Source organism: Spinacia oleracea, chromosome 2 (assembly GCF_020520425.1).
Source record: "Spinacia oleracea cultivar Varoflay chromosome 2, BTI_SOV_V1, whole genome shotgun sequence".
Lineage (NCBI taxonomy): Eukaryota > Viridiplantae > Streptophyta > Magnoliopsida > Caryophyllales > Amaranthaceae > Spinacia > Spinacia oleracea.
Window position 1 is genome coordinate 58,387,012 of NC_079488.1, and position 25,395 is coordinate 58,412,406.

The 25,395-nt window shown below is 36.7% G+C and overlaps 1 protein-coding gene across 1 annotated transcript in view; it reads left to right on the top strand.

Moving 5' to 3' along the window:
- Positions 1-22,677, top strand: part of LOC110785216 (uncharacterized) — a 28,714-nt gene extending 6,037 nt beyond the window's left edge. The window contains exons 7-16 of the mRNA XM_021989655.2: positions 226-366; positions 1,560-1,604; positions 11,665-11,831; positions 14,827-14,905; positions 14,999-15,078; positions 15,594-15,723; positions 16,215-16,347; positions 18,229-18,395; positions 19,169-19,367; positions 21,899-22,677. Of these exons, the coding sequence (XP_021845347.1) occupies positions 226-366; positions 1,560-1,604; positions 11,665-11,831; positions 14,827-14,905; positions 14,999-15,078; positions 15,594-15,723; positions 16,215-16,347; positions 18,229-18,395; positions 19,169-19,367; positions 21,899-22,098 (1,341 nt within the window). The 3' untranslated portion in view covers positions 22,099-22,677. The remainder of the gene's footprint in view (positions 1-225; positions 367-1,559; positions 1,605-11,664; positions 11,832-14,826; positions 14,906-14,998; positions 15,079-15,593; positions 15,724-16,214; positions 16,348-18,228; positions 18,396-19,168; positions 19,368-21,898) is intronic.
- Positions 22,678-25,395: the final 2,718 nt, after the last annotated feature.

Sequence of the window (25,395 nt, forward strand, 5' to 3'; positions counted from 1 at the left end):
GTCCTTGACATAATGTTATTTTGCATGCTGTGTCTTTTATTCCTTTCTTTTTGTTATATATATATATATATATATATATATATATATATATATTTTGGCTATATCTTGTATAACTAATCAGCCATGTATAGAGCATAGAGTTTGTTACCTTTGGTTTCTTGATTGAATATATGCAGTCTTGTCTTGCCACTTTTTGTGATGAAATTCTAATGCATTACTTTGCAGCTTCCTTGTTCTTTTCCAGAAATATGGAATGGCTTATCTAGTGGATTTACCTTTGATCATTCAGCTGGTTTAATCGCTTTGCCGACAGATGATTACCGTATCCAGTTCTACAGCTTGTTAGATGACACTGAAATTTCAGAGGTGCAATTAGTAATTGATTTATCTTGTTGACTCAATGTTCTTGCTTGTTCTGGTCATTCCCTATCTTATTACCCGAAAGTTGTTGAAATCATCTAATGCATTGACTAGTATTGATTGTGACACACGGGTACAAGCTTGCTTGAAAAGCGATACCTTTGGTGAGGGGGTATTGCCTGGTAGTTTAATGTTTAGTCTATTACTTATGCTTTGCTATATGTTGGGCCTGGTTCCCTCATTCCTGCTATTGATTATGGTCATAGTGCTTAGCCTTTTGTTTTCTCTCTTTCTTATGCTGCTTATTGTTAATTGAATTAATTGTAATTTTAGATAGGCCATAATTTTTGCTTCAAATATAAATTTTATATTTGCTGTGAAGGATTGATGGGTGCTGGGTTTTATTTGCCTGTAAAGATTTATGAACTTCTTGAAGTGATGTACCCTTTGTTATTCATGTGTAGCTTCTTTATGTTAGATCTTTCATAATTTCTGTTAGTGCAAAGCTTTGCTGAAAGGTAGAGGGGGGGGGGGGGGGGGGGGAGGGTGGGGAGAAGGAATTCCTTGTGAAGTTATGAAGTGTTATCAATTATCTGTACAAGCTCCTGGTGCTGCAACATAATTTGCCCTAGGTCCTCTTTTGGGGTTAGTCTTCGATAAACTTAAAGTAGGAAAAGGTGAATCATTCCTGTTGTAAATACTGGCTCAGGATGGTACATTATAGTAAGCCAGATGATGTGCTGATTCTTTCAAACAACATCATTGTCCTTCTTGAATCTTCTTCTGTAAAATAGTTACTATTATAATTTGGGGAGTTATCATGAAACATTTAGGAGGAGAAAATGACAAGGACCAAAGATATTTTGAAATTTGTGTTTATAGAGATCTGTATTCCGCATAAATGTAAATCAGTATATTAATTGTTAACCTTTTTGTGGGGATAGAGATATCGAAATGTTAGATAACCAAAACTATGTTGGAGCTGCACAAATTATGAAGTTAGTGAAATGATCTTATCACATCAGGAGTTACTTCAATTTCTAAGACTTGTTTGTGGTGTTTTCAACCAGGAGCCCCTTTTCTTAATTTTTATTTTTTCATAAATGCACCTTGGTCGTTAAATAATCTTTTTACTATAATTTAATTGTTTGATCCCCAAGTACGTTTTTTCACTGTCCTCTATAATGCTTTATCTACAGGTTCAAGTATGTGAAAGAAATCATCAACCAAGTGACGATATTATGGTACTTGTCTCTCTGCACTTTTCTTCCTCTATAATTTGAAATGATCATGAACGAACATGAGGTGCTTTAATTTTTCTTCGTTCTTTATACAATGCATGTAGTTTTTATGTATAAAGTGTAAATTGATAGTGATTCACAATAAAAGTAACATATATGGGTCACTCAATTGTTTTAGATAGTAGTACTTATTAGTTGTGGATCTATAGGTTAGTGATTTACATCTGATTAAGATTGTACACATGCTCTTGTAGATTTTGGTGTTAAGGATAGAATATATTTGACCACTTCCTGATGAGTGATGAGACTGATGACCCTACGTCTTAAAAAGGAGCTTTTATTCTGTGGCACTTGATGGATATGAATAGGAATGACAACGGGTCAAATTTTGTGTGATCCGACACCGACCCATTACCAAACGGACCTAAGAGTCCGAATCTGACCCCGAAACGGTTCGAACGATCCTAATCCGAGTGTTAATATCATTTTTTAATAAATTGATATTCATTTACAACAAACGACTAGTTTGAAATTATCAAGATAGTATGCAAAATAACTATCACTTTTATTCATAGAATCAGACATTCCATCTAAACAATCATACATTTACACAGATCCAAAACATCAATAGAATAGCTATGAGCCAATGAAGAATAGTATTTTCTCCAAATTTGATCTTCAAAGTCACGTGTTATTGATGTTGGGGGTCATCAAACACAACCTTGTTCAATTGTTAGTGACGCATGGGAAGAGTCCTAGAGGGTGTGAGTAAGATTCACTTATTTGAAGAGATTTAGCTAGCGTTTCCCATTGAGGGAAGGTGGCGATGAAAGGTTGGAGAGAGAAAGCATAATAGGAAAGCAGGAGGGTGGAGAGAGAAAACATAATACAGTAGCGGCGGAATTGAAAAATGACGGGATAGGTTTATTTCTTATATACTCTATACAGAAAATAGTGTATATCTCTAAACGTATTGGTTTTAGGTTATTGTGGTGGGGGGCGCTCGGACCCTCTGAGCAGGATACGTGTCCGATCCAGCTCCTATTCGGATTCAAAGTATTTTTTTCGGACTTAGACTGTCTTATCGGATTTGGATCGGACTTTTTTCTTTAGATCGGGTCCGAAAACGTGGAACGCAACCACGTTTTGCAAACCAGGTTCGCTCGTTCCGGGTCGCTGCAATTCGCTTTCCTGTTTGCGATCCGGTTCGGCGAACCCGGATTGAAGGAGGAGAAAGAGAAAACCGAAGTTATCTTGAATTCTTGATGGCTTTGGTCATGGCGTTGGATTGACAAGGGAAAAGGACAGAATCAGAATATCAGATGAGTGTGTTACTGCTGCCGCCAGTGTATGAAAAAGCGCGCTTAAGCCATGGTGTAAAAATGCGGTATCGGTCGCGGTCGCGGAATCGTTTCGGTGATGCGGTAACGAAACGGTCTCGGTGGTCGCGGATCGGGTCGCGGTGGTCTCACAGGATGAATTAGTGAGGAAAAAAAATTAATTAAAAAATTAGAGTAAATAAGTGAAGGATTAAAAAGAAAAAAAAAATTAAAGGATACTTGTATAGAAAGAGTACATTATTAAGGGAATTAAATAGATAAAAAATAATGCAGTGCACGTGTATAAAAGAGTAGATGATGTTAATATTATTATTATTATTATTATTATTATATTAAATAAAAGAGTTCCCTTAAAAAGAATATAGTATTAAAAAAAAAGAGTAGATCTGGTTTTTGGGCTTTCAGCCACCTGTTATATTTACAGTAACAAAGTAAAAAAGTCAATCTCCACTCCCCAATTACCACCAACTCCAATCCTAACCCCACCCACCTGTTTTATTTTTTATTTATTAAAAGGAAAATATTGTACAGCCCCACCTACCCCTATTAACCATAAGAAAAGAATCCTAAAAACCCTAAAGCCCCGCCGCCCAACACCCCAACTACAAGTCGGCGCCTCCGTCTCCCCTTACTCTTTCTTTTCCTTCCTCAAACATCCATGGCAGTAACTTGGTGAGCTTCACTCTTCTACTTCTTCTCTATATGAATTCTCTATTTCTCATCCTCTTAATCGGCCAATTTGCAGTCGTTTCGGTATTATCGGGCGAGTATCGGTATATCACGGGCGATTTTTGACCGGAACGGTCATATCGGACGAGATACCGTTGTGTTGTAAAACGCCGTGATAAATCGGCAAATATCGGATCGGCAGCCTCCAAATCCGGTACAACACGGCCGGTACGAGTTAACTCGGCCGAGTTTTTAATCCATGGCTTAAGCGCACAACGCTTAAGTAGTCCTAGGCAAAGTGTTTTGAAAGAAGCGCATCGAAGCGCATGTAGCGTGCTTTTCTTCGCTTGATTGAAATTCTTTTTTGTGTTTCTACTTTATGTTGGAATCTTCTATTTTTTTTTATGTTGTTACTGTTCTGGATCACACCCTATTAATCCTTAACAACAAAATGTTGGCCAAGAGTCCCAAAGAAAAGGAAAAGGAAGAAAAGAAGAAGACCTATGTTCTATGTTACTCCGACACTCGGTGGGAGGTGGGTGTCGGTGTCGACACGACCCGACCCGCAACACGACACTCGACACGTGTCCTGGGAGAGTGGGAGGTGTCGACACCGTTGTTGGAAAAGGGTCCGAATTGCAGTGTCGAAAAGGGTTATATATTCGATTAGTTGTTGGAATGATAGGGCTTTTGTTCGCGAGGTTGAGGCGAGTACAAGGGTGAAATTTTTGTCGATGACCGTAGAAAAGAGGAATGAAAACTGTTGCTGCTGGTTTGCTGATCTTCTGTTCTTTTACTCTTTTAATAAAATAAAAATAAATAAATAATTGTAAAGGGTAGGGAATCTGGAATGGTAGGTGGTAGGTACTCACATCTGCCACATCAATATGGGCACATGGCTACTTATCTCAGTTTTTGTTTTAATTTTTAATTTTCAGCACTTTTCTCATTTTCTTCTTATTTTTACCTTTTCTAATAAATTAATAAGGTGTGGGATTGTGGGAAGTGGGAACTGGGAAGGAACACTGGGTACCCACGTGCCTGACTATTTGGTTTCTTTCCATTCTTTTTTTTTTTTATTTTTTATTTTTTTATTTTCATTTAATCATTCATTTTTTTACTTTATCAATTATTATTTATTACTTTTTTTTTTTTAATTTTAACAACTATCTTTGTATTTTTAGATAAAGTGTGGCCTTTTTATCCGACACTTTGTACGGGAGCCGTGTCTAAAAAATAAGTCAAGAGACTCCTTTAACCGTGTCGGAGTGTCTGCAAATATTTAGATCGCACCCGTGTCCGACACGACACCACCACTCGTGTTTGAGTAATATAGCCTATGTTACTCGGACTCGGGTACGGGTGTCAGACACGGGTACGAATCCGAATGTCGGACTCGAAAAAATTGAAATTTGAAGACACGAGGACCTTGTCCTAAATTTAGATACGGGTACGGGGCTTAGTTTAAAAAAGCGCGCCCAAGGCGCGCCTAGGCGCAAGGCTCACCTAGGCTCAGCCTTTGGCGCCTTGAGCTTTCCAGGCTCACTGATGTCAATCAGGCGCACGCCTTCGTGCGCCTTTGTGCGCCTTAGGTAAGGCACAAGGCGCAGCGCTTTGTGCGCCTTCAATCTTCAGGCGCAATAAGATGACGTGGATCTTTTATTTACATTTTTTTTTTCATTTTTAATGATATAAACGCACCCCATGTGACCTATCAACAGTCATATCTCTACAACCTTAGCTTTTTGGGTAGTGGAAGTAGCATAATATGAGTTAATTTTCATATTTCCAGCTTGTAATTACCATGGAATGTTCTAATTTTGGCACTCCATCGACAAGATCACGCAATGCTCATGAACCGGCAAGAAAATATGGCACTCTAATAGAAATATGTTAATAAATTGTGTTAATTTTTTTCTATACCGAATTTTAAAGTTTATTAGAAAGTAATGTGCGCCTTGTATCCAAAAGGCGCGCGCCTGAGCCTTGCGCCTTGCACCTAGGCTCCATGGCCCTTGTGCGCCTTGCGCCTTTTTAAACTAAGGTACGGGGTATGGAAAATTAAAAAATATGGAAAGAAAAGTCAAAAAGAAAAAATTGTTCAAATAAGTAATTAAGGGAGAAAGAATCGTGTAGCTATAATTTCCATCAAAAGAAAAAACTTAGCTGCACTGCATGAGGAAAAAGAACAAAGTACTTCCCATAAAAATATAAAAAGAGAAATAATAAAATAATGTCACGTGGCTGTGTTTACACGTGTGCAACAAAACATGAAAAAAAACAGAACAAAACCACCGCGGTTCTCTCCTTGCCGTCGGCGAGTGCCATCGATGTTCGGAATCATGATTCTAACAAATGCCCCAATATTTCAACAAGAAATTAGGTAATCTTCAACACAATTAACAGATCTAGGGTTTGAAAAAATAAAATAAAATAGCTTCTCTGTATTCATCACAATATCTCTTATTTTTACCCACCGTGTCCGACTGACCATACAAGGTTCCAATGTGGATTCTATACCGGGATCCTTGTCGTGTCGGGTCGACCCGTGTACGAGGGCTATTTAGCCGTGTCGAAGTAACAGAGAAGAAGACAACAATCAACATTGTTTTTAGCATATTTGTTTCCTAGTGGATAGTACATGGTAAACACTATATTATTTGCTATATTTTGTTAAAACAAAGTAATAAGGAAGTAAAACTGATATTCATATATTTTTGTTGTTTAAATACTCTCTTTTAATCAGATATATATGCCTAATAGTAAAGAAACCTTTCATTTTAAAAACGTGCGGTTCACTTCGATGAAGCGCACGCCTTGCGCTTAGGCTCTAGGGCTCTTATCGTTTTACGGCCCTTGCGCTTTTTAATACATTGGCGGCTGCTCAACGTTTCTCCATCTTTTTATTTTCTTTTGTTAACGGTTAACCTGAATTTTCTCTCTCCTCTTTCTTTTCTTTCATGCAGCCGAGGGCTTGGTTATATGTAGTATGCTTTAGGGTTTCTGTTCTTTCTCTCTCCTTTTTCTTTTCTTTCATGCTACTAGGGCTGCAATGCTTTAGGTTCGTCAACAGTGTTAGGGTTGTGGGTTAAAGCCATAACATATTTCCTACTGTTTATTTACTTTGGCTTTGCTTGCTTTTATAAAATTGGTATTTACCAAGCTTCTAAGCTTTCAAACATTATTACGCTCAAATAAAAAAATAAAAAAAGAACCCAACTTTCTAGGAACTTTAGAGGTTGCGTTCCTTGTTCCCGTACCACGTTCCAATCGACCTGCGTTCCGTGTAACGTTAGGTCGGACTCCCTAAATTGCCATCCCTAGATATAAACCGTTACAACTAAGCGGTGTATATATTTTCCTCCGTTGTTTTTTTACTTGGCCCATTTGGGTTGGACACATTAAGAAAATAAGTAATATCAAAGAATGCCCATGTGATAACAAACAAATTAAGTAGAAAAAGTTAGGTATTAATGGTAAATATAAAATAAATGTAAGGGTAAAATGAGTATTTGGTGTGAGAACATACCAAAAGCATGTGAATGTATACCATAAAAGGAAATGGTGCAACTAATATGCAATTTCCAAAAAAGAAAAGTGGCAGAGGAAGTATATGTTTGTGTGGCACTTGATGTATATGCATAAATGTAATAAAGTAGTGTGTATATATGTGTTTGTATGGAGAATAGATATTTGTACAGCACGCCTTTCTAATTGTACTTGGTATCCCTTGTTAAACTCAGTACCCCTTTAATTGTGCAAGGTACTCCTTTTAAACTACTAGTATCCTTTTAATAGTATACGGTGCCCCCTTAATCAGTAGTGGTTTTTGAGCTAGAAACTTCGGGCTTAAGTGCTAGCTTGCCTAAGGTAAATGAACATGACGGCTCGGTTCGGCTCAGCTCTGTTACATCTCTAGTTTAGAGTATTATATTTTCTCAGAGAAAAGTTGTTATATTAGCTAAACTGCTTAGTATATACAGACGCAAGACAGCTTCACTGATGGGAATCACTATAATATAAAGGCTGTGGAGAGAGAGGCTTCATGCACATAATGTTCACTTGTTGATAATCTATAATATAAATGCGAATCCTGTATTTAAGCATAGGATAAGGAAACTAATTACTGGGATATAATTTTAGACCAGAAACTTTCTATCAACAGAAAAAAAGGGTAAAGAAATGGGAAACCTGAAGTGGTCTAAAATTAAGTATTAAGGAAAAATAGGTTTTCTTCAGTTTTCCCTAACAGATTAGAGGATGAGTGAGTCCATGAGAATGAGCTGACAGAGATGCTAAATGCTAAAAGTGCTACCCGTTACCACAAAGAGGACATAATGGACACTCGAACTTTTGAGGATTTTATCATTTGTTTGCAATCAGATCATCCACATAACAGAAAAAAATAGCAGAGCACAAGAGCACACCAGAATTCTGTGCCTTATATTCCTCAAAAGTTTTACATAGTGGACATTCAAATGATCTGAAAGACTGAAACAGGCGGTGCAAGTCCCAACAGTGGAACGTCTATGCCAAAGGTTGTCAGCTCATCATAATGCAAGAACTAGTGGTTCGCTAACTCACAACTATCAAAGCATACAATATACACATGTTGAGACAACACCTAGAAAGTATTCAAATAGGGGTCTTGTACTCATCTGAATTGTTAGTGTGTTATATGTGTTTTTCGTTTATATATTTTTCACTTATCTCCCTCTCTTGTAATTTTGTTCAAGCCATCTTGGTAGATGTAGAATCTCTTGTAGCTAGATTCTTATGCCGAGGACATCAAAATATCGTTGTTTCAATGCCTCTAACAACGCTTCCATGTAGCATGTAGTATAGTCGAGCGATGTTACTCAGACTCAGGTACCGACATGGGTACGTGTTCAAGTGTCCGACTCGGCTTATTGAGGAAAACAATCACAACTTAAAAGTTAGTGGGGGTGGGCCGGTGGGCAATGAAATTTTCTGATTTAAAAATAAATATCTATGGCGAGTGGCAGCCTGGCAGTAGCAAGTGGCATCTTTCTTCTTTTGAATTAATAAAGGTGGGTCGCTTTTAAGAACTTGGCCTGGCTGGACTTTCTCGCAGGGAAATGTTGGGCTTTTTAGTACAAAGTACACTTTTTTTTTATGTGGCAATTTTCATACTTTTGCAATTGATTTTGAATTAGAATATTGTTTTTTTTAAATCACCAAAAATTGCCGTGTCCCATACCGGTGTCCAAACCTTGGACAATGTTCCCATGTCTTGATTTTAGGAATCACATTATTTCCATCGGACACTCTGGGTCTCGTACCCGACACTCCTAGGCTAGGTAGCACTGGTACGGATACGGGAACGGATACGGGTACGGGGACGGAAAACGGAAAAACCAAAATTTCTAAAAACGGGTACGGCTTGGATTCGGCAATTTTTTTTTAATTATATATATATATAATTATATATATATATATATATATATATATATATATATATACCTTAAATTAAATAATACTCCCTCCGTTTCTTTTTGTTGTATCCGTTTCCATTTTAAGCGTTTCATATTGTTGTATCCATTTAGAATCTATTCTATTTTTGGACATACATTTTATCCTAAAATATCCTTACATTTCTATCTAATTACCAAAATACCTAAAGATTCTACCCATATTCCCACCTAATTTTCCCCACCCATAATATTTAATTCTTTTCCCTTCCCCATATACCCACTCTCTCACCTCATTTATCACCCATCATTATCATTACTCTCTCTTACCTTATTTCTTTATTATTTTCTCACTCCTTTATTTATTATAATCTCTTACACCCAATCATTTCTCTTACACCCAATCATTACACTTATACCCATACAAACCAAGATTCCAATTTTCTTAAATACCACACCAGATTCCAACTGGATACATCAAAAAGAAATGGAGGGAGTACTATGTTTAATTATGTTTAAACACAAATTCTTATTTACAATGGGTGTACAATAAATATTGTACACCAGAGTAAAAGTTAACTCAAAATGCCTAAAAGTTAAGCATATATATGTTAAAGTTATCTATTTTTTGGTGATAAATTTTTTTATTTTAGTAAAACTTAATTTTTCAAAATCACTAATAATGTATAAAATTAATCATCTAACCCTTTAAAATATTTATCTATCAACTTTTTTTACTAATATAAAAGTTAATCAAAACTAGATTAAAGTTACAAAAAAATGGGTAAAAGTTATCTTGGTGTACAATAAATTTATTGTACACCTTGTGCGCGCAAGACCTTTTGATGTTTAAAAGGAGTAATAAAAAAGGTAGAAAACAAAAAAGTAAAATCAGTGGCCCGTGGGTACCACTTCCTAGCTTTTCTTTTTTGATTTATTATGAATAGTACTGATGTACTAGTACCGTGGTAGACAAAAGGTGGCCACATGGGTACCCACTTCCCACCTTTTGTTTTTATAATTAATTATATGTGAGTGGTACTTTTATTTAAAATAAAAGGTAAAAAATAAAGAACAGAAATACATTCATTTCAACCATCAGTCATCACAACCCAAAACATATCGAGAAAAAGTAGGAAAAAAAAATAACAGAGAAGCTTCCTTGAAGATCTCGAAGAAGCCAGAGAAGAACTCGAAGAACTCGAAGAAACCAGAGAAGAACACGAAGAAAGAAGAGGTAAGAATCGGCCGGCGACCGGCGATACAAATGGGCAAGGCGAAACGGCCGGAGGCGAGTGGGCGACGACCAACAGCCACCAACGACACAGGAGAGAGAGAATTTGCCCCAATTTGGTTAGTTTGAAAAATAAACCCTAATTTATGAATTTGGGGTTCACAACCACCATAAAACCTCTGGATTCGCGATTTCAACCTAAAATACGTACCCACCCGTCCCCAAAAACGATTCCAAACCGTACCCAAATTCAATCCGCGTACCCACTATTCAGATTCGTCTTGGGTACGTATTTGGGCCGTACCCGTACCGTACCCGTACCCGATAGGGGATACGGTACCTGGGAGCCGTACCCGGGCTACGTAGCTCCTAGGCGATTCCAGGTAACGTAGGTATTAGGTAACATAGTTGTGTTGTGTATTTTACGTTTTTACTCTAGTAAGGGCAGCTAATTATTTCCCTTTCCTCATCCATTCTTCTTTGAATTTTTTTGTGTTATTTTACAGCCTTTTGTTATGCCATGGAATTTGTGTCCAAGTATTTTTTTTTAATACTCCATCCGTCCCACATTACTCGTTAAACTCCCATTTGCACAAAGTTTTAGTTGATAAGTGGTTGTTTGGTTATCAATTGTTATTTTATTGAAAAAGTGGATGTGATAGGAGTTAGTGGTTTATTTTTTTAATTGAATGAGAGAGGGTGTGAGAACTAAACTTTTGTTAGTGGGAAGAGAGAGACAGTGTAGACGGAGGGAGTATGACTTTAGAAGTTCAAATATATTGGCATTGTTTTCGTAGTAAATTGCCTACAGGCTTCTGCTATGGCTGGAATTTTTTCATCTCATGTAACAGCTACATGTGAGTGATTTTGCTTGTAGTTTGTCTTTGGGCTTTTATGGCATTGGTGTATTAAGTGCCCCCCTTGGTAACTTTGAATGACAGTTAGTTTGCTGGATATGTTAAAAACTTGCCTTTCCTCATTTTTTTGATGTACCTACATTCGAAATAGGGGTGTTTTCTTTTGTTCTACGCACTTCTACTTATTCTATTTTTGGCGAACACATTTTACCATCATACCCTTTTTTTCAAACATATTTACACCTTTCCACTATGTCTCTCCTACAATTCTACTATATCCACCTTTTTTTCTTACACCCACTATATTTTACTTCCTCTCCCCTACTTTATCAAACTTTTTTCTTACACCCACTTAGTTCTCCTAGAAACAAGTCTCATTAAGTGGGTACACTAAAAAAAACCAGACGGGTATATAATCACCCCCCCCCCCCCCCCCCCCCCCCCCGGCTTTTTGGCCCCATTCTTATTTCCATTGAGGAACTTAAAGTAGCTTGGTATTTTTTTGATCTTCTTGCTACATTTTGTTTACAGGTGGTAGTGAGTTTAGTAGCCCTTTCACATGATGGTTCTTTGATGAGTACTGTTGAAAGTAGACTGGCAGAAGATGGTGTAGGAGCTCTTGTTTGCTTGAAGATTTGGGCTTCTGAAACCCAGAAGAAGGATTTTAAACTGTCTACCATAGTTTATGAACCTCATAGGTTTGTTTCTTTTATCATACATGCTAAAGAATTGTTTTTTGCATCTTTATGTTTTGATTCCTAAGTTCACTGATACAGGGAGAGACATCGGTCAGCTGTATTTTCTGGCACCATGTTTATTTGGAACACACCTTATATTATGGTTTGTCTTAGACCAACAATTCTAATTGGTCAATAATCTAAAAAGCGTTTGCCTTATGTTGTGTGACCTGGAAATCAATGCAATGTCTATCTTCCACACTTGTTTTTTATTACTTTTTTATTGTTTAATGGGAATAAGAATTTGGCCGTGCAACGATTGCTGGCTTAAATTTAGGCTGACCTTCCTTGTCATTCCACCACAGCCGTTTGTCAGCGAGCTGCTTCATATGAATGATGAAGGTTTATACATATTGCTGATGGAGGCCCGTGTCGTTACTTTTGTTATTGTTTTGACATCCTTCATTCTTGGGTACATTTGATTATCTAAATGTGAATGGTGCGCAAAAGAGAATTTTTTTCCTTTGAGATTCAAAGGATCTGACAACAGAATGAGCTTGGCGCCACATGATAGGAATCGAACTAAAACCCAATAGGATACGTCCTGTCTCTGTATAATTATTGGACAAGCAGAAAACAAGTTCCAATCTAGTGTCAGAATTCAGCGAAATTACTTTGAAGTAGTATACACCTGTCGCTGATTTAGTTGATGAGTTTTTTGCAATAATTAGAATTTTCTGATAATGCCCCTATTACTGGCTTTTTGAAGTAAAGTAGAAGAATGTCATGTGTAGGAGTGAAAGATTGAGTGGGCAAATCTAAAACATAATGCTCTCCAGAGTCTATTCAGGCAGAATCCCCAGTAGAGCAAAGCCCATTCTTCTCAAAAAGCCCCCACTTGCTTTGGTTCTGCAGTTGAGTGACTTGCTTGTAGTTTTTGGTTAGGTTTTTAATCATAGAAGGCCTTTACCACTCAGTTAGCCATTGTGCTAATTTTGGAGCTTCTTCTTTAGCCTAGATTTTTATAATGAAATCTGTTAAAACTTAAAAGGGTCTTGGTACTATTTTAGCTAGCTCACTTTGTATATGCTCTGTATGGTTCTTTCCTTCATGTAGCTTGGGAAAACACTACTCCCTCCATTTCGGAATAATGGACATGCTCATTTGGTCGCATAGTTTAAGAAAATATTGGTGGGTGGGTACTATAAAGTGAGTTATTTAAAGTGAAGTTAGTGGAATAAGTTGATGTTGTTAGAAAAGGGAATATGTGAGGCTGGTGGAAGTTAACGAAGCATGGTAGGTGAGATAAGTACATTCTAATGATGGTGGGTTTTATCCAAATAAGGAAGTGTGTCAGTTGTTCAGAAACGGCCAAAAGAGGGAAGTGTGCCAGTTATTCCTAAAGGGAGGGAGTATTTCTTATTTAGTAGTTTCATCAGGCAAGGAAAGTGGTTTTGTACGGCCTTGATAAGAAAAGTGGTGATTTTTCTTTTGGTAATTTTAAGAATAATACGAGCTTTTTTCTCTTACTTCGGTTTAGATGTTTGTGTTTTACTAGTTTATTATGGTTCTGGTTTTTAGTATATTTTAATGTTTGAGTAAGATATGTTGTGTCATCCTGCAGTTATTTTTTTTCTAAAATTTTATAGCTAATAGAGGAATCTGTAAATCTGAAATTTGCTTTTGGGGGATGATTCCCGTACCTTATGTAATGCGCACAACTGAACCCTTGAACGGTTGAACCACACTCTGTCTTGAAACCTCCCTCAAAAAAAGTCTCTATCTTGAAACTGGGCAAGGAGTTGAAACATGAGAAGCAGATATCTTCTCACTTCACTGTCTTCACTGTATCGTATTTGAACTTGATGATGTTCTTCCACTATGCCTCATCTTTAATTGCAACCTTCATAGCCACTTTGTGTAAAGAATTTCATTCATAATTATGGATGGTCCTATTGCCAAGACCTCTAGCATGCTTGGTCTGAATCTTCGCACTAACCCCCTGAAACTTCTATAAGAATCACTGTTAACGCATAAGAATTCCCGTTTGGACTTTTATGGCTTTTTGAAGTCATACTAATCGGGATTGTGAATGTGGACTTGATTTAAAACACAAGCTAGAGAGGGTGCTTACCAATATACAACCTAAGAAAAGCTTTAATTCTCATGCTACAAGTCTTCTTTGAATATTCCAGTATTAGGGATGCTAAACGACATGCACTTTGAATGGTCAACTAAAAGAAGACTCAAAAACTTGAATGAGAACTCAACCCTACAACCAAAATAGTTAGCTTTTTTAAACGGAGATAGTACCCAGTATGTATAAATAGGTGACCCAGGAGTAATTTTTTTAACCGTTACACCACATCTGACAGGAAATGCATTTCCTTTGGTTTGTGTTAAAGTAATATTCAGTTTGTATACAACCTATGCTCTAGTATATGACATGTATAAGCCAAGCAATCCCTTGGCCTAGTGGAAAGGGTCCACCTTCTAACCAAAAGGTTGGGGTTCTTGTAACTCCAATCTTTTAAGAAAACCAACTGGAATTAGCTTGCTTTTCTGAAGTTTGACCGTTGCTCTTGACATTGCTTCAAAATTCAGAAGGGCCCTTCTCAAATCACTTTCTCGTTGATCAGTTCGTCTTTGTTCCTAAGCTGCTGTTGTCAGGCTTGCAAAAACTGTTATGCATACAGCATTCAACAGACTTACCTTGGGACCGTTCTGTACTGATGAAGCTGTTTCAAAATCGAGCACAAATTCTGCTTGTCCTCATTGTTTTCTTCTCTTTTCTTCCTACTGTTAATATAATCTCTTTTTCTATCAAAAAAAGATAAAAAAGCGAGCACTAATTAACTTGATATTTGTATTTATTTTCTAAAAAGTGCTATGTCTGACATTTGATGTCAAACAGTTCAAATCTTTGTACTCGGTAAATTTTTCTTCTTCCAGTTTTTCATGTTTGAAAGCATTACTGAAGTTTTTTCTTTGTGTTGCTGGATTAAATAATGTGCAGGGATGCTGCTATTTCCGCTATTGTTTTTCATCCTAGAAAGCGAATGGTTGTCAGTTCTTCTTATGGTGGTGATTTCAAGGTATTTGTTTGGAATAAGCATGATATAGTTGTTATGTTGAATTCTTGATTTGGAGACGATTTCACTTCTTACAACTTGTTTTAACCTTTTCAGATTTGGGTACAAAGTAATACTACTTTGGGTGGTGTTGATGGTAGCTCAGGCTGGGTCTGCCACTCTGTTGGTTCTTACAAGTATGATTTTATTTAAAACATGTTCGGGAGTATGTTTGTTATGAAATGTGCCCTCATTTTAAGATCAATCATGAAAAAGATGCAGTTGGGTCTTATACAATTAAAGAAGTATATATATGCACCTTCTCTGCAATTGGATAAACCGTTTTGATATTTTCTCTGCAATTGTATATGCTCTTTCGTTTTTGTTGTTACCCATTTCTTGGTTTGTATGTTATCCTCATTATTACTGCTTCCATCTTTGCAGTTGTTTACCCTGATCATTTCCTCTTGTCTTAATATACTTGATCATGGGTCTTATACAATTAAAGAAGTATATATATATGCACCTTCTCTGCAATTGGATCAACCGTTTTGATATTTTCTCTGCAATTGTATATGCTCTTTCGTTTTTGTTGTTACCCATTTCTTGGTTTGTATGTTATCCTCATTATTACTGCTTCCATCTTTGCAGTTGTTTACCCTGATCATTTCCTCTTGTCTTAATATACTTGATCATTATTTTTTGTTGATAGGGGCAAGTCTATGACTGCTGCTACCTTTTCTGCTGACGGCTCCATATTGGCTGTTGCTGCTGAAACTGTGATAACGCTCTGGGACCCAGATAGGAATTATCTTGTGGATGTAGTCGGAGAAACTTATATGGTAATCATATATCGTTTTGTTTGACTCTTTTTGTGTCGATGACTGTAATAAATTTTCTACAGAATCAGAATTAGCGATTATTTTGAAATCTTGAGAAGAGGTTGTGATCCTGTGATTTGAACTTCCGTTTAGGACTTTAGGTAGGAGTCATCTAGCCTGTTTGTCATAATAGCTTTCGCACTTCAGGGTGTTTCTGTACTTTTTTTTAACAATTACGTTACTAGAAGTACCGATCAATTGTTATGGCCACTTCTAGATAGGGGACAGTTAAAGTCATAAAAGGAAGGCATAATAAAAAATGAGGATTGATGGTGTTTCTGTTAGGAATCATAACGGAAAACATGATTTTGGCAGTTGGTTCAACCGATCAAAGGCTTGTTTTGATAACATATATTCCTACGGTAGTTGATTATTGCGAACTATAATCTTATTCTTTTTTCTCGAATATTCGGTCCCTTCTCTTTAACACTCGTACTATGTTTCCCTCACAGCCTATTGTGAACCTTAATTTTGTCGGAAAGTCAGAGTACATTGTGTCTACTTCACAAGGTTCAAGGCCCGAATTGTCTCTCTGGTGCTTATCAAAGCGGTCAAGAACATGGTCTTACAGCTTGGTAGTTGAAGGTTTGCACTTTTCTTTGACTCTGCTACTTTCTCAAGGTGTTTTTATGTTAGCTAACTTTGCTTTGGTATTCCTTAAAATGGTGCTGACACAGAAAGATAACACATTACTCACATTACTCTTCTTTAAAATTTCAGAATTTGAATATGTTAATCAACATTTCTTATGTAACCACTTCAAATTTCAAAATACATAAAGTTGAAAACTCAACATAGATTCAGGAAGCACAAGAAACATTACTCCCTCCGTTCCTTTGTTTTCCTGTTTTCCTAAATGCGCGTTACCATTACTTTTCTTGTTTCTATTTTTGGACATACACTTCCCACTTTTCCGTAAATCATGATTGTTTTTTCTTACACAAATTTGCTTTACCCACCCAACCATCCCCACATCCACTTTTATTTGCACTTTTTCAATAAACAATCCTCTACTTTATCCCCGTCCCCGTAAAAACACTCACAATCATTGTTTTACTCACACACTCTTCCCATTTCCCATTTAAGATTTGTATTATGCGGACTGCACTAGCCAAAACTTGTCGTTCTTGTATTTGACACTGTCAATGTACTCAATTAGCAAAAGATATTTAAAGCTCTTTTGCAATTGCTATTTATGGAAATTGGGTTTTACGTAGTGCAAACTGTGATGGATTATAAAATCATAATCACAACATTAATATTGATGTGAACAAGTCCAACTCTAATAGTTATTGCGGAAAGTACTGCCACCATGCCGGTCCGGGTTAGGCCGGGGCATCCTGAGTTCCTGACCCAGGACTGGCCCGGTTGTCTGGGGCTAACCCTCCTTGATCTGGGTTGTGGGTTGACTGAGTTGCTCGTCAGGGGCTGGGTGGTTCAAGGTTTGGGAAGCGCGTCTAACCCGATTGACAGATAGACCCGGCTGGTCCATGTGGGTCGTGGTTGACCCAGACTAGTGGCCATCTCTACTTGCCGGTGATGATTACTTTGTGCTGGAAAATCATATTTTTTCAAAGAATTCGTATACTTTGGTTATCAATAACCACTTATTAGTTCTAGTTGCTTTCTCATAAATAAATATTTCTTTTAAATTTCATTTTTTTATGAAATCAGAAGTTAATTTTGACATAAAAGTTGTTTTCGAAATTAAAATGTATTAATAAATTATGATTGCTTTTATAAAAACTAAAAAGGGATCAAGTCAAAAATTTTGCAAACTTTTAAAATGCTTTCATCAGTTATGCTTATTTTTATATAAACATGGTCTTTTCTAATTTAGTGAACCAAATCATGTTCTTTATTAATGAAGAATTTTTGGTTTTGGCAAAAATCACTATTCCAGGGTAAATATTCCATCTCCAGCAACCCATATACTGTTTCTATTAATGTCGTTCATCTTGGAAAAATGCACATCCAATGTTGTAGGCTTATGGTTGGGATTAATTTGGTCCTCGCATGCATAGTTTGATTTTTTGGGGTAGGGTGAGCTGAGGGGGGACACGTTTCCGTTCTTGGTTTGCTCTTCGCCTCTCGCTTTTTTTCGTGTCGACCACAACGACGGAAAACGACGCCCAAAATCCAGAACCGCTGCTGGACAGAGCGCTTCCCCGATGAGATCCTTTGAGACTGAATGCTTCGGTCAAGAGCAATGTTGTTGCGCCGGGATGCGATTCACCCCCACTTTTGTCGAGATCCGGAGTTTTTATCAAAATCAAATTTCTGATAAGTTTGTAGTGTCTGATTCCTCCACCCCCCACCTACCCTCTCTTTTCTTCTGTCACAAATCAAATGACATCTCTATACTACTGTTAATACTGCTTAAATAAGTGGAACTAGAAAGTTATCTAATTGGCTGAAAATACATCCTGTTTCTGACACCTACCCTTTCTCACTTTGGCTGTGCAGCTGTTGCTTGTATGGAGGATGATCCATTGTTTGCAGTGCTAGCTGTTGTTTCAGAGTCCTATGTACCGACTGAATCAAATGGAAGTTCAATTTCTTCAGGAGATGGCATAATTTTGTTATTCAATATCAATTCTCCAGTCCCAGTTGGTACATGGTTGGTTAGGAAGGTAATATTCGCTCTGGATGATCACTGATCGCCATGTATTAAGCTTTAGCCATGCGTTCTCCATAGTTTAGATTTAGAAATAATTTCTGCTGAGGCAACTTATTATCCACCTTTTTACTTATGGTCGGTGGAAAGGAGACACAGTGTGTGTTCACCTTGTGATCAGTTGATCACACACCCCTAGTGTTGTATCATCAAACACGACAAATTTTTTTTTTTTCTTTTGGTGGGGTGGGGGAGGGAGTGAAGATGGTGAAGGCACCTCTGCCCGTGTCTTGATGGAGATGAACATTTATTAGATCCCAGATAATGGTGTGACTTTGATGAAATCATGTTGGATGCTCAACTTTTGATACATACAGAGTTGTGTTGCACCTGTGCCCGTGGGTAAATATAGGACACAAACCTTTGATCAAATCATGTGCATGTTTAACTTTTGATATATGTATCATTATGAGTTTCTTATGTGTTTATTGTCGTGTTGTCTTGCACCTGTACTTTACCTGTGGCCAAATATAGGGCAAAGTCCTATTTCTCCAATTTTTTATTTTATTTTTAACTGGTGAATCAGACACGGACCTGTACCCAGTTCCAGATAATATAGGTCTTTATCAGTATGTTTTGAGACCAAATCAAAGGTTGAAGTTCAACCTCAAAAGTAGTAGGGGTCTAATATTATGAAACCGAGGGAATCTTGTTTATGATTAGTAATTTCTACTGTTGCTATTTATGATTTATGCAACTGTTGATTTGCATTACATACTTGAATGCTAGGCAAAGGGAGGAGGATTGGCCTTTCTCCAAGTAAGCCAGTTGTCTCCATTGAAGAAAAATCATCCTTTCGGAAGATCATCTGCTCTGCTGGCATACGTTGACAGGGACCATGAATATGTTGTCTTTGACCCTCTCGGCCAACAACAACTTGAACTCAATCTAGATCACAAAAAGGCTGTAGAGAATTTCGAGGAAGCAGGTATGAATTACATATAAGCCCTTTGAACTGCATCAGTTCCTCTGCAAGAACAATAGAAAAATTGCTAGATTTTTTTCCCTGTATAGTATTGTCTGACTGATAAAAGAGAAGTGCATTGGTATACGTACCATATCTGATTCTTTATTAGCTTTGTGCTTCTATAGATTGATAGTCTGATATGGAACTTCACATTTAAACAACAACGAGAAATACATAGCCTTATTCCGAGAGAGATCTTGTTGGCTGCATGAACTGAAAGACTATCTGATGTGGTCATCCACAAATATCCTTCTCCTACATAAGGTTGTATCTAATGCTACATCATCGAGCAAACCCACTTTCTCCATATCCTTTTTAACTCCCTCCATCGAAGTCATATTTTGCGTTCCTCGACTACATTTGAGACCTCCATTTCCCCAACCCTCTACCTTCCTTACTGGTGCATCTTCTGGTCGATGTCTCACATGCCCCGAACCGTAACTTATCTTTTTTGTCCTCTAAATCTTGTCAAAAAAATCCGTTTGTCACCTCCGCTTGTAATTGATTTTGTGACAAACCATCAAGGGCCATTTACCATACCACTATTACTCTTTCTTCTGGCATGTGTAGGTCTGAGTTGGTTCTCAGCACGTTCATTACCATCAAAAAATATTTGTTTTCATTGAATTTATCCTGTTGAACAATTCGCAGAAACTTAACTTTCAGGTTAAAAAAATTGGCCTAAGCTGATCAGAATACCTGTTTTATGTGTACTCTATCTTGGCATAAAGGTAAACAGTATCGGAGAGTAAAGATGGAAATTGTGTTTTACCAGGAAGAAGAGAGAAGGGAGGGATGAAGACTAGAAAGTCAGACATCTGTGTAAAAGTTCACAAGGAAATCCATCATAAAGGATGCGTCGTAGAATTCCTCCTCTTAAGACAGAATGCTTTTTCTTAACTCCCCCCGTCCCATAATTATAGTCCAGTTGACCAGTTGTTGGAAAAACACGGGTTTTAAGAAAAGTGGACATAGTACATGGTAAAGTGGGATATAGTACAGGGTAGTTGTTTTGCACGGGAACGTGGAATATAGTACTCCCTCCCCGTATTTTAAAAAGAGATACATTTTCCTTAAACGGCCGTATTTTAAAAAGAGATACACTTTCCCTTTTTTGACATTTCTTGGTCCCCACTTCCAATTATATTAATATTTTTCTCTTTCTTGTAGTCTATATCATCTTTTTACTATAATAAATAATTCACCCACTACCCCACTTTCATCTTATTTAATAAATTCAACTCACTTTCCTAAAACTACGTGCCGGTCAAAGTGTATCCTCTTTTTAAAATACGGAGGGAGTACATGGGAAAGTGTAATATAGTTTTTTTTTTCTGTTGTTTTTTCAATGCATTGTTTAATTAATCATAAGGGTGTATTGGGAATAATTTAACGGCTATAAGTAGTAAAAAAGTGAAACAAGACCGTAAGTTTGGGACGCTGGAAATGAAAGTGTTGCTATAATTATGGGTCGGAGGGAATAATAAATTGGTACTCCCTATGTACACGACTCACTTTGAGCGGCACATAGTTTTAGGCAAATGAATTGACTTTTTATTTTATTTTGTGATAGTTGGTGGGTATTGAAGTAATTTTTCTTATTATAGTTAGTGGGTAATTGCGTTTTTTTAATTATATTTAGTAGGTAGTGGGGAACATTTTCATTATCGTTAGTGGGTAAAAGGTCCGAAGTCTTCCAATTGGGTTGTTGGGTTTTTTAATTATATTTAGTGGATAGTGGGATTAATAATAAAAAAAGTAGTGCGTGCATGCTATGTAAAGAAAGAAAGAGAAGTGTGTCAAGTGATAGGGATAGCTCTATAAGAAAAGCGAGTCAAGTAAATAGGGATAGAGGGAATAATTAGCGTATTTTCTTAGGCTATCAGGGATAAGATGCACAACTTCAAAGATGCCCATTTTCTGAAAAAGGCAAATTGTGTGCAGGGTTTCTTAAATTATGGGCGTCCTTGTGTTATTATTTATATTTAAGGACTCAACCTACTTGGGTCTTCCGTTTTCTGTGACATCCCTAGTCAGTTGGTTTGAGCGGTTGAAGTATTTTCTGTGAAGTTAAACAAAGTACTCTGAAGTCGCCTCACTTGGCCAAAAAAAAGGCACTGCGTTTCTGTAAACTGATTCTTACGGGTAATAGAGCACTTGTTAGTAGATGGTTTCAGTGGTTTTAGTTAGTAAAGATAGCTTATTTACCTTCCGAATGTCTTCAAGTTGGAGCCTTTGTAATGTCCCCTGACTTCAGCCGCCTGCTTGCTTGGCTGGTGTAGTCGTGTAGAAAGGGGAGTAGGGATTATCTTCTTTTGTTACTTTTGGCCTTGATACACTGGAGCATCTCTCTACTAGATTGCTTTAGATCTCACCATTTGTTTCCGAGAGTTTTTGTCTAATGGGAGTATCAATTGCTTGTGACACAGCTACACTTTATTTTATTTTTATTTTATTTTATAAACTGATAGATTTGCAATATTCTGTTTCAGCACAATCTGGTTACGCCTCTATTTACGGGGAGTTGCCAGATTTTGACCCCAAGGAAACTAGGCAATCTACCATTACAGTATCAGAGCGGCCATGGGAAACCATCTTTAATGGTCCTTCACATACCCTACCACCACTAACTAAGTTATGTTCTACATTTTTGGAATCATTGCTTGAAAAGAGAATGGCAGCCACTGGCTGATTTCTGATCTGGATGATTGAAATACAACGCAAATTTCCTCAGAAATTGTCTATTGATTTTCTTCATTGTATACATTACCTATGGAGCGCACTAAGAGTATGCCTGGTTTGAAGGACAAGAAACAACTGAATTGTCTAATGACGAAAACTGCAAGGCTACTCGATCGGGATTTGATTGGGATGTTCTCTTGTCCGGCCAAGCATTTAAGGTACAGGTCAATACCAGCATCCTTCTATTGATATATTTTATGCTTGGAGATAGTGGCTTGTTTCATCTGATATGTGACAAGGAGTAGAAAGATGAAAGGATAGTGTCTGTAGAAGAGAACAAATTTATTACTTAGATTTTTGTAGCTAAAATTTTCTTTTTTTGCGTTAAATGCAAGCTCAAAACAACGCCCTTGTACGACTTTTCTTTTTCAATACCTAAGCCTTCTACTGTAGTGTTTTGTAGCATATTGGGATTGTGAAAGTACATCATCTATATAGACACAACGAAGATGAGCTAATTGTTGCAAAAAAAAAAGATGAGCCAGTATTGTTTTAGATTTTATCAGTATGGAGTATCATTATCGTTCTACATGTGTTATTTATTTACTATATTTTTCGTGTATGCACTGATATTTTGAAATTATCTAATCGAAATATATCTCTTAAAGTTTACTGCATGATTAGTGAATTTTGAACATACACATTTAATCATCTGATACAGATTATGCAAGTTTTTGGGTTGGGACTATAAATTGTTGTGAACAATTTTTTTTGTTAAATAAGATCTAGTAGAGAAAAAAAAACTCATGTTCACGTATGGATCTACAACAACACATAACTTATTTATTAAAATAGTGTAGTGATTATTTAAAGCTATTATGTAAAGATTGTTATAATCATCATATTTTTAATTTTGTTATTAGTAAAATGTAATCTTAGAAAATCATTGATAGACACAATTTATGGTTGTTTCCATGCTTAATTTATATTCTTCAAATCAGTAAATTAGCGTATTATTTTATAATCCATGGAATCATAATATTTTTCATATGTAAAAATCTAAAAGAGATTTTTTTTTTAAAAGATAATATAGAGCTTTTAAAAGTTTCTTTAATTGACATATTTTAAAAATAATTAAAGAAAATTAATTACACACTAGAAGATGACATGTGTCATTGCTAGTGTGTTAACGTTGTTGGGAAATACTTGCACTAGGTAGCTTTTGAGTATGAGAAGAGGTACATGCGCCCTTCGAAGACGGTCACGTAGTCCTTCGGGTCAGTGAGTCAACCATAGGTTATGCGAGCCGTTAGTCTGGCCTTGGTTATCCTCTCCTCCACTAGCCAGGGTACTGGAGATGGCTTTTGGGTCATGATCTTCTTCCCTAATCTTTCTAGAACTCCTCTGCTCCCAGAGGCTTCATGGTAGGAATTCTCTTGGCCACTTTCGAGGTTTGGGGATCGATATTTCCGCTTTTATCACCGAAGTGTTGTGTTGCTGCCCTCGACCTCGTCTCTCTCGAGAGCAGATTCTCTTTTCATTTCGTGAACTTATCTCCTTATCCTGTTATGCACGTTGCTTCAGATGGGTTGAATATTACTTGTTATTGTCATGTTACCTCAGAAAGTTTGGGGGATCGGCTTTCTGTATACTAGTTTGGATTTTTCATTTTGGTTACTTCAGGTTCCAGCTACTCTCCGTCCAATTTGTCCTTAACATAGTTATTGACTTATTGTAACACCCTAACAATTCCTTGTTTTTTAAAAATATTTCTTTAATAAATAAAATGAATTATCAAGGCATTACCGCCACCATGAAAATGGTTAAGGCTATTATCAGAATTTTGCAGCGGAATTTAACTACTACAATTAATATGCTTTGTAAAGTCTTATATTGAATTAAAGTCCATACAACTTGGAACCATGAAAGCCCACAAACCATTAATTCAAAACCTTTAAAAATCCTTGAATTCTTGAAATCAATACTTGAAATAAATACTTAAATAAGAAGCGTTCGAAGCATAACGAAACACTCACACTCAAACCCGAATGAAAATGATAAACTTGAATGCTTCTTCACTCACACTCACACTCACACTCACACTCACACTCACACTCACACCTGTGAACTGCTCACCATAATTACAAAGGTAAAGTATGGATTATCACAGGGTCATTAAGGCATAGGCCATGACAAAGACAATCAAGAAAGCACGAACTCAGCAAAGCCGAGTACATATATGAAATAGAAATGCAACTAAACATGCTTAACTTGATAACTTTAATGATCACTAACAACTACTCTTTGACCTTCCAACATGCGATGCATAATTGGATGGATAACAATACTCTTGACTTTACTCTTTAACTTTACACTTGACCTTACTTGTAACACCCTGACAATTCTCCCTTTTCTAGAATAACCTTTTTAATAAATATAAATATAGAGAATTATCAAAGTATTATCGCCTGTGTGAAAACATAACAGCTTATTTAGAATTTCGCAGCGGAAAACAAAAAACTAACTTTAAATTTATAAATAGTCAACTACGGAATTAACTCCAAAACCAACCAACGAAAATAAAGTCAACGTAACTAATTCAACAAGTTTAAAGTCCAATTAAACAATCCAAAGTTAATTTAGCAAATCAAAACTACACAACAAGCTCTCCGATCCCGAACCCAGTGATGCATCATCTTCAAACATGTAGATGGACAATGCTTATTGATCCTTAGAGACTGCTATTCAAAATGGGTCATCACATGATCAATAAGGCATAGCCATGATCAACACACATAAACAAAGCACGTAATCAGCAAAGCTGAGTACTACATACTAAATCAATGAATAAATATTCCTAACATGATACTAATAAAACATAAGTAAGGACAACCAAAACATATTAACTTGAAGACCACATTTGACTAGACTAGACTAGACTGGACTAGACTTTTATAACATTAATATTATTTTAATTGGAATAGTCAATGGACCCAGTTGTCTAACTAGAAGCCTTCACTAAGGAAGACGAGGTAGGGGCGCGAATCTGTAACCCCAATGACCTGCGATATCGAGGAACCTTTTTAAATAAAATAGAACGCGGTGATCAATCCGGTCCCAGGAAAAAGCCATGGGCTACCACCATGAACCCAAACTCCTAATTGTCCGTTACTTCAGACGTGCACAATCTAAAGCTATTGCTATTCAGTTTCACTTTACATGATTTAGCAATTAATACTTTGTTATGACTCGTCAATCACATAAATCATATAATCAACAAGTATTCACAACTATTTTTATTTTGGAA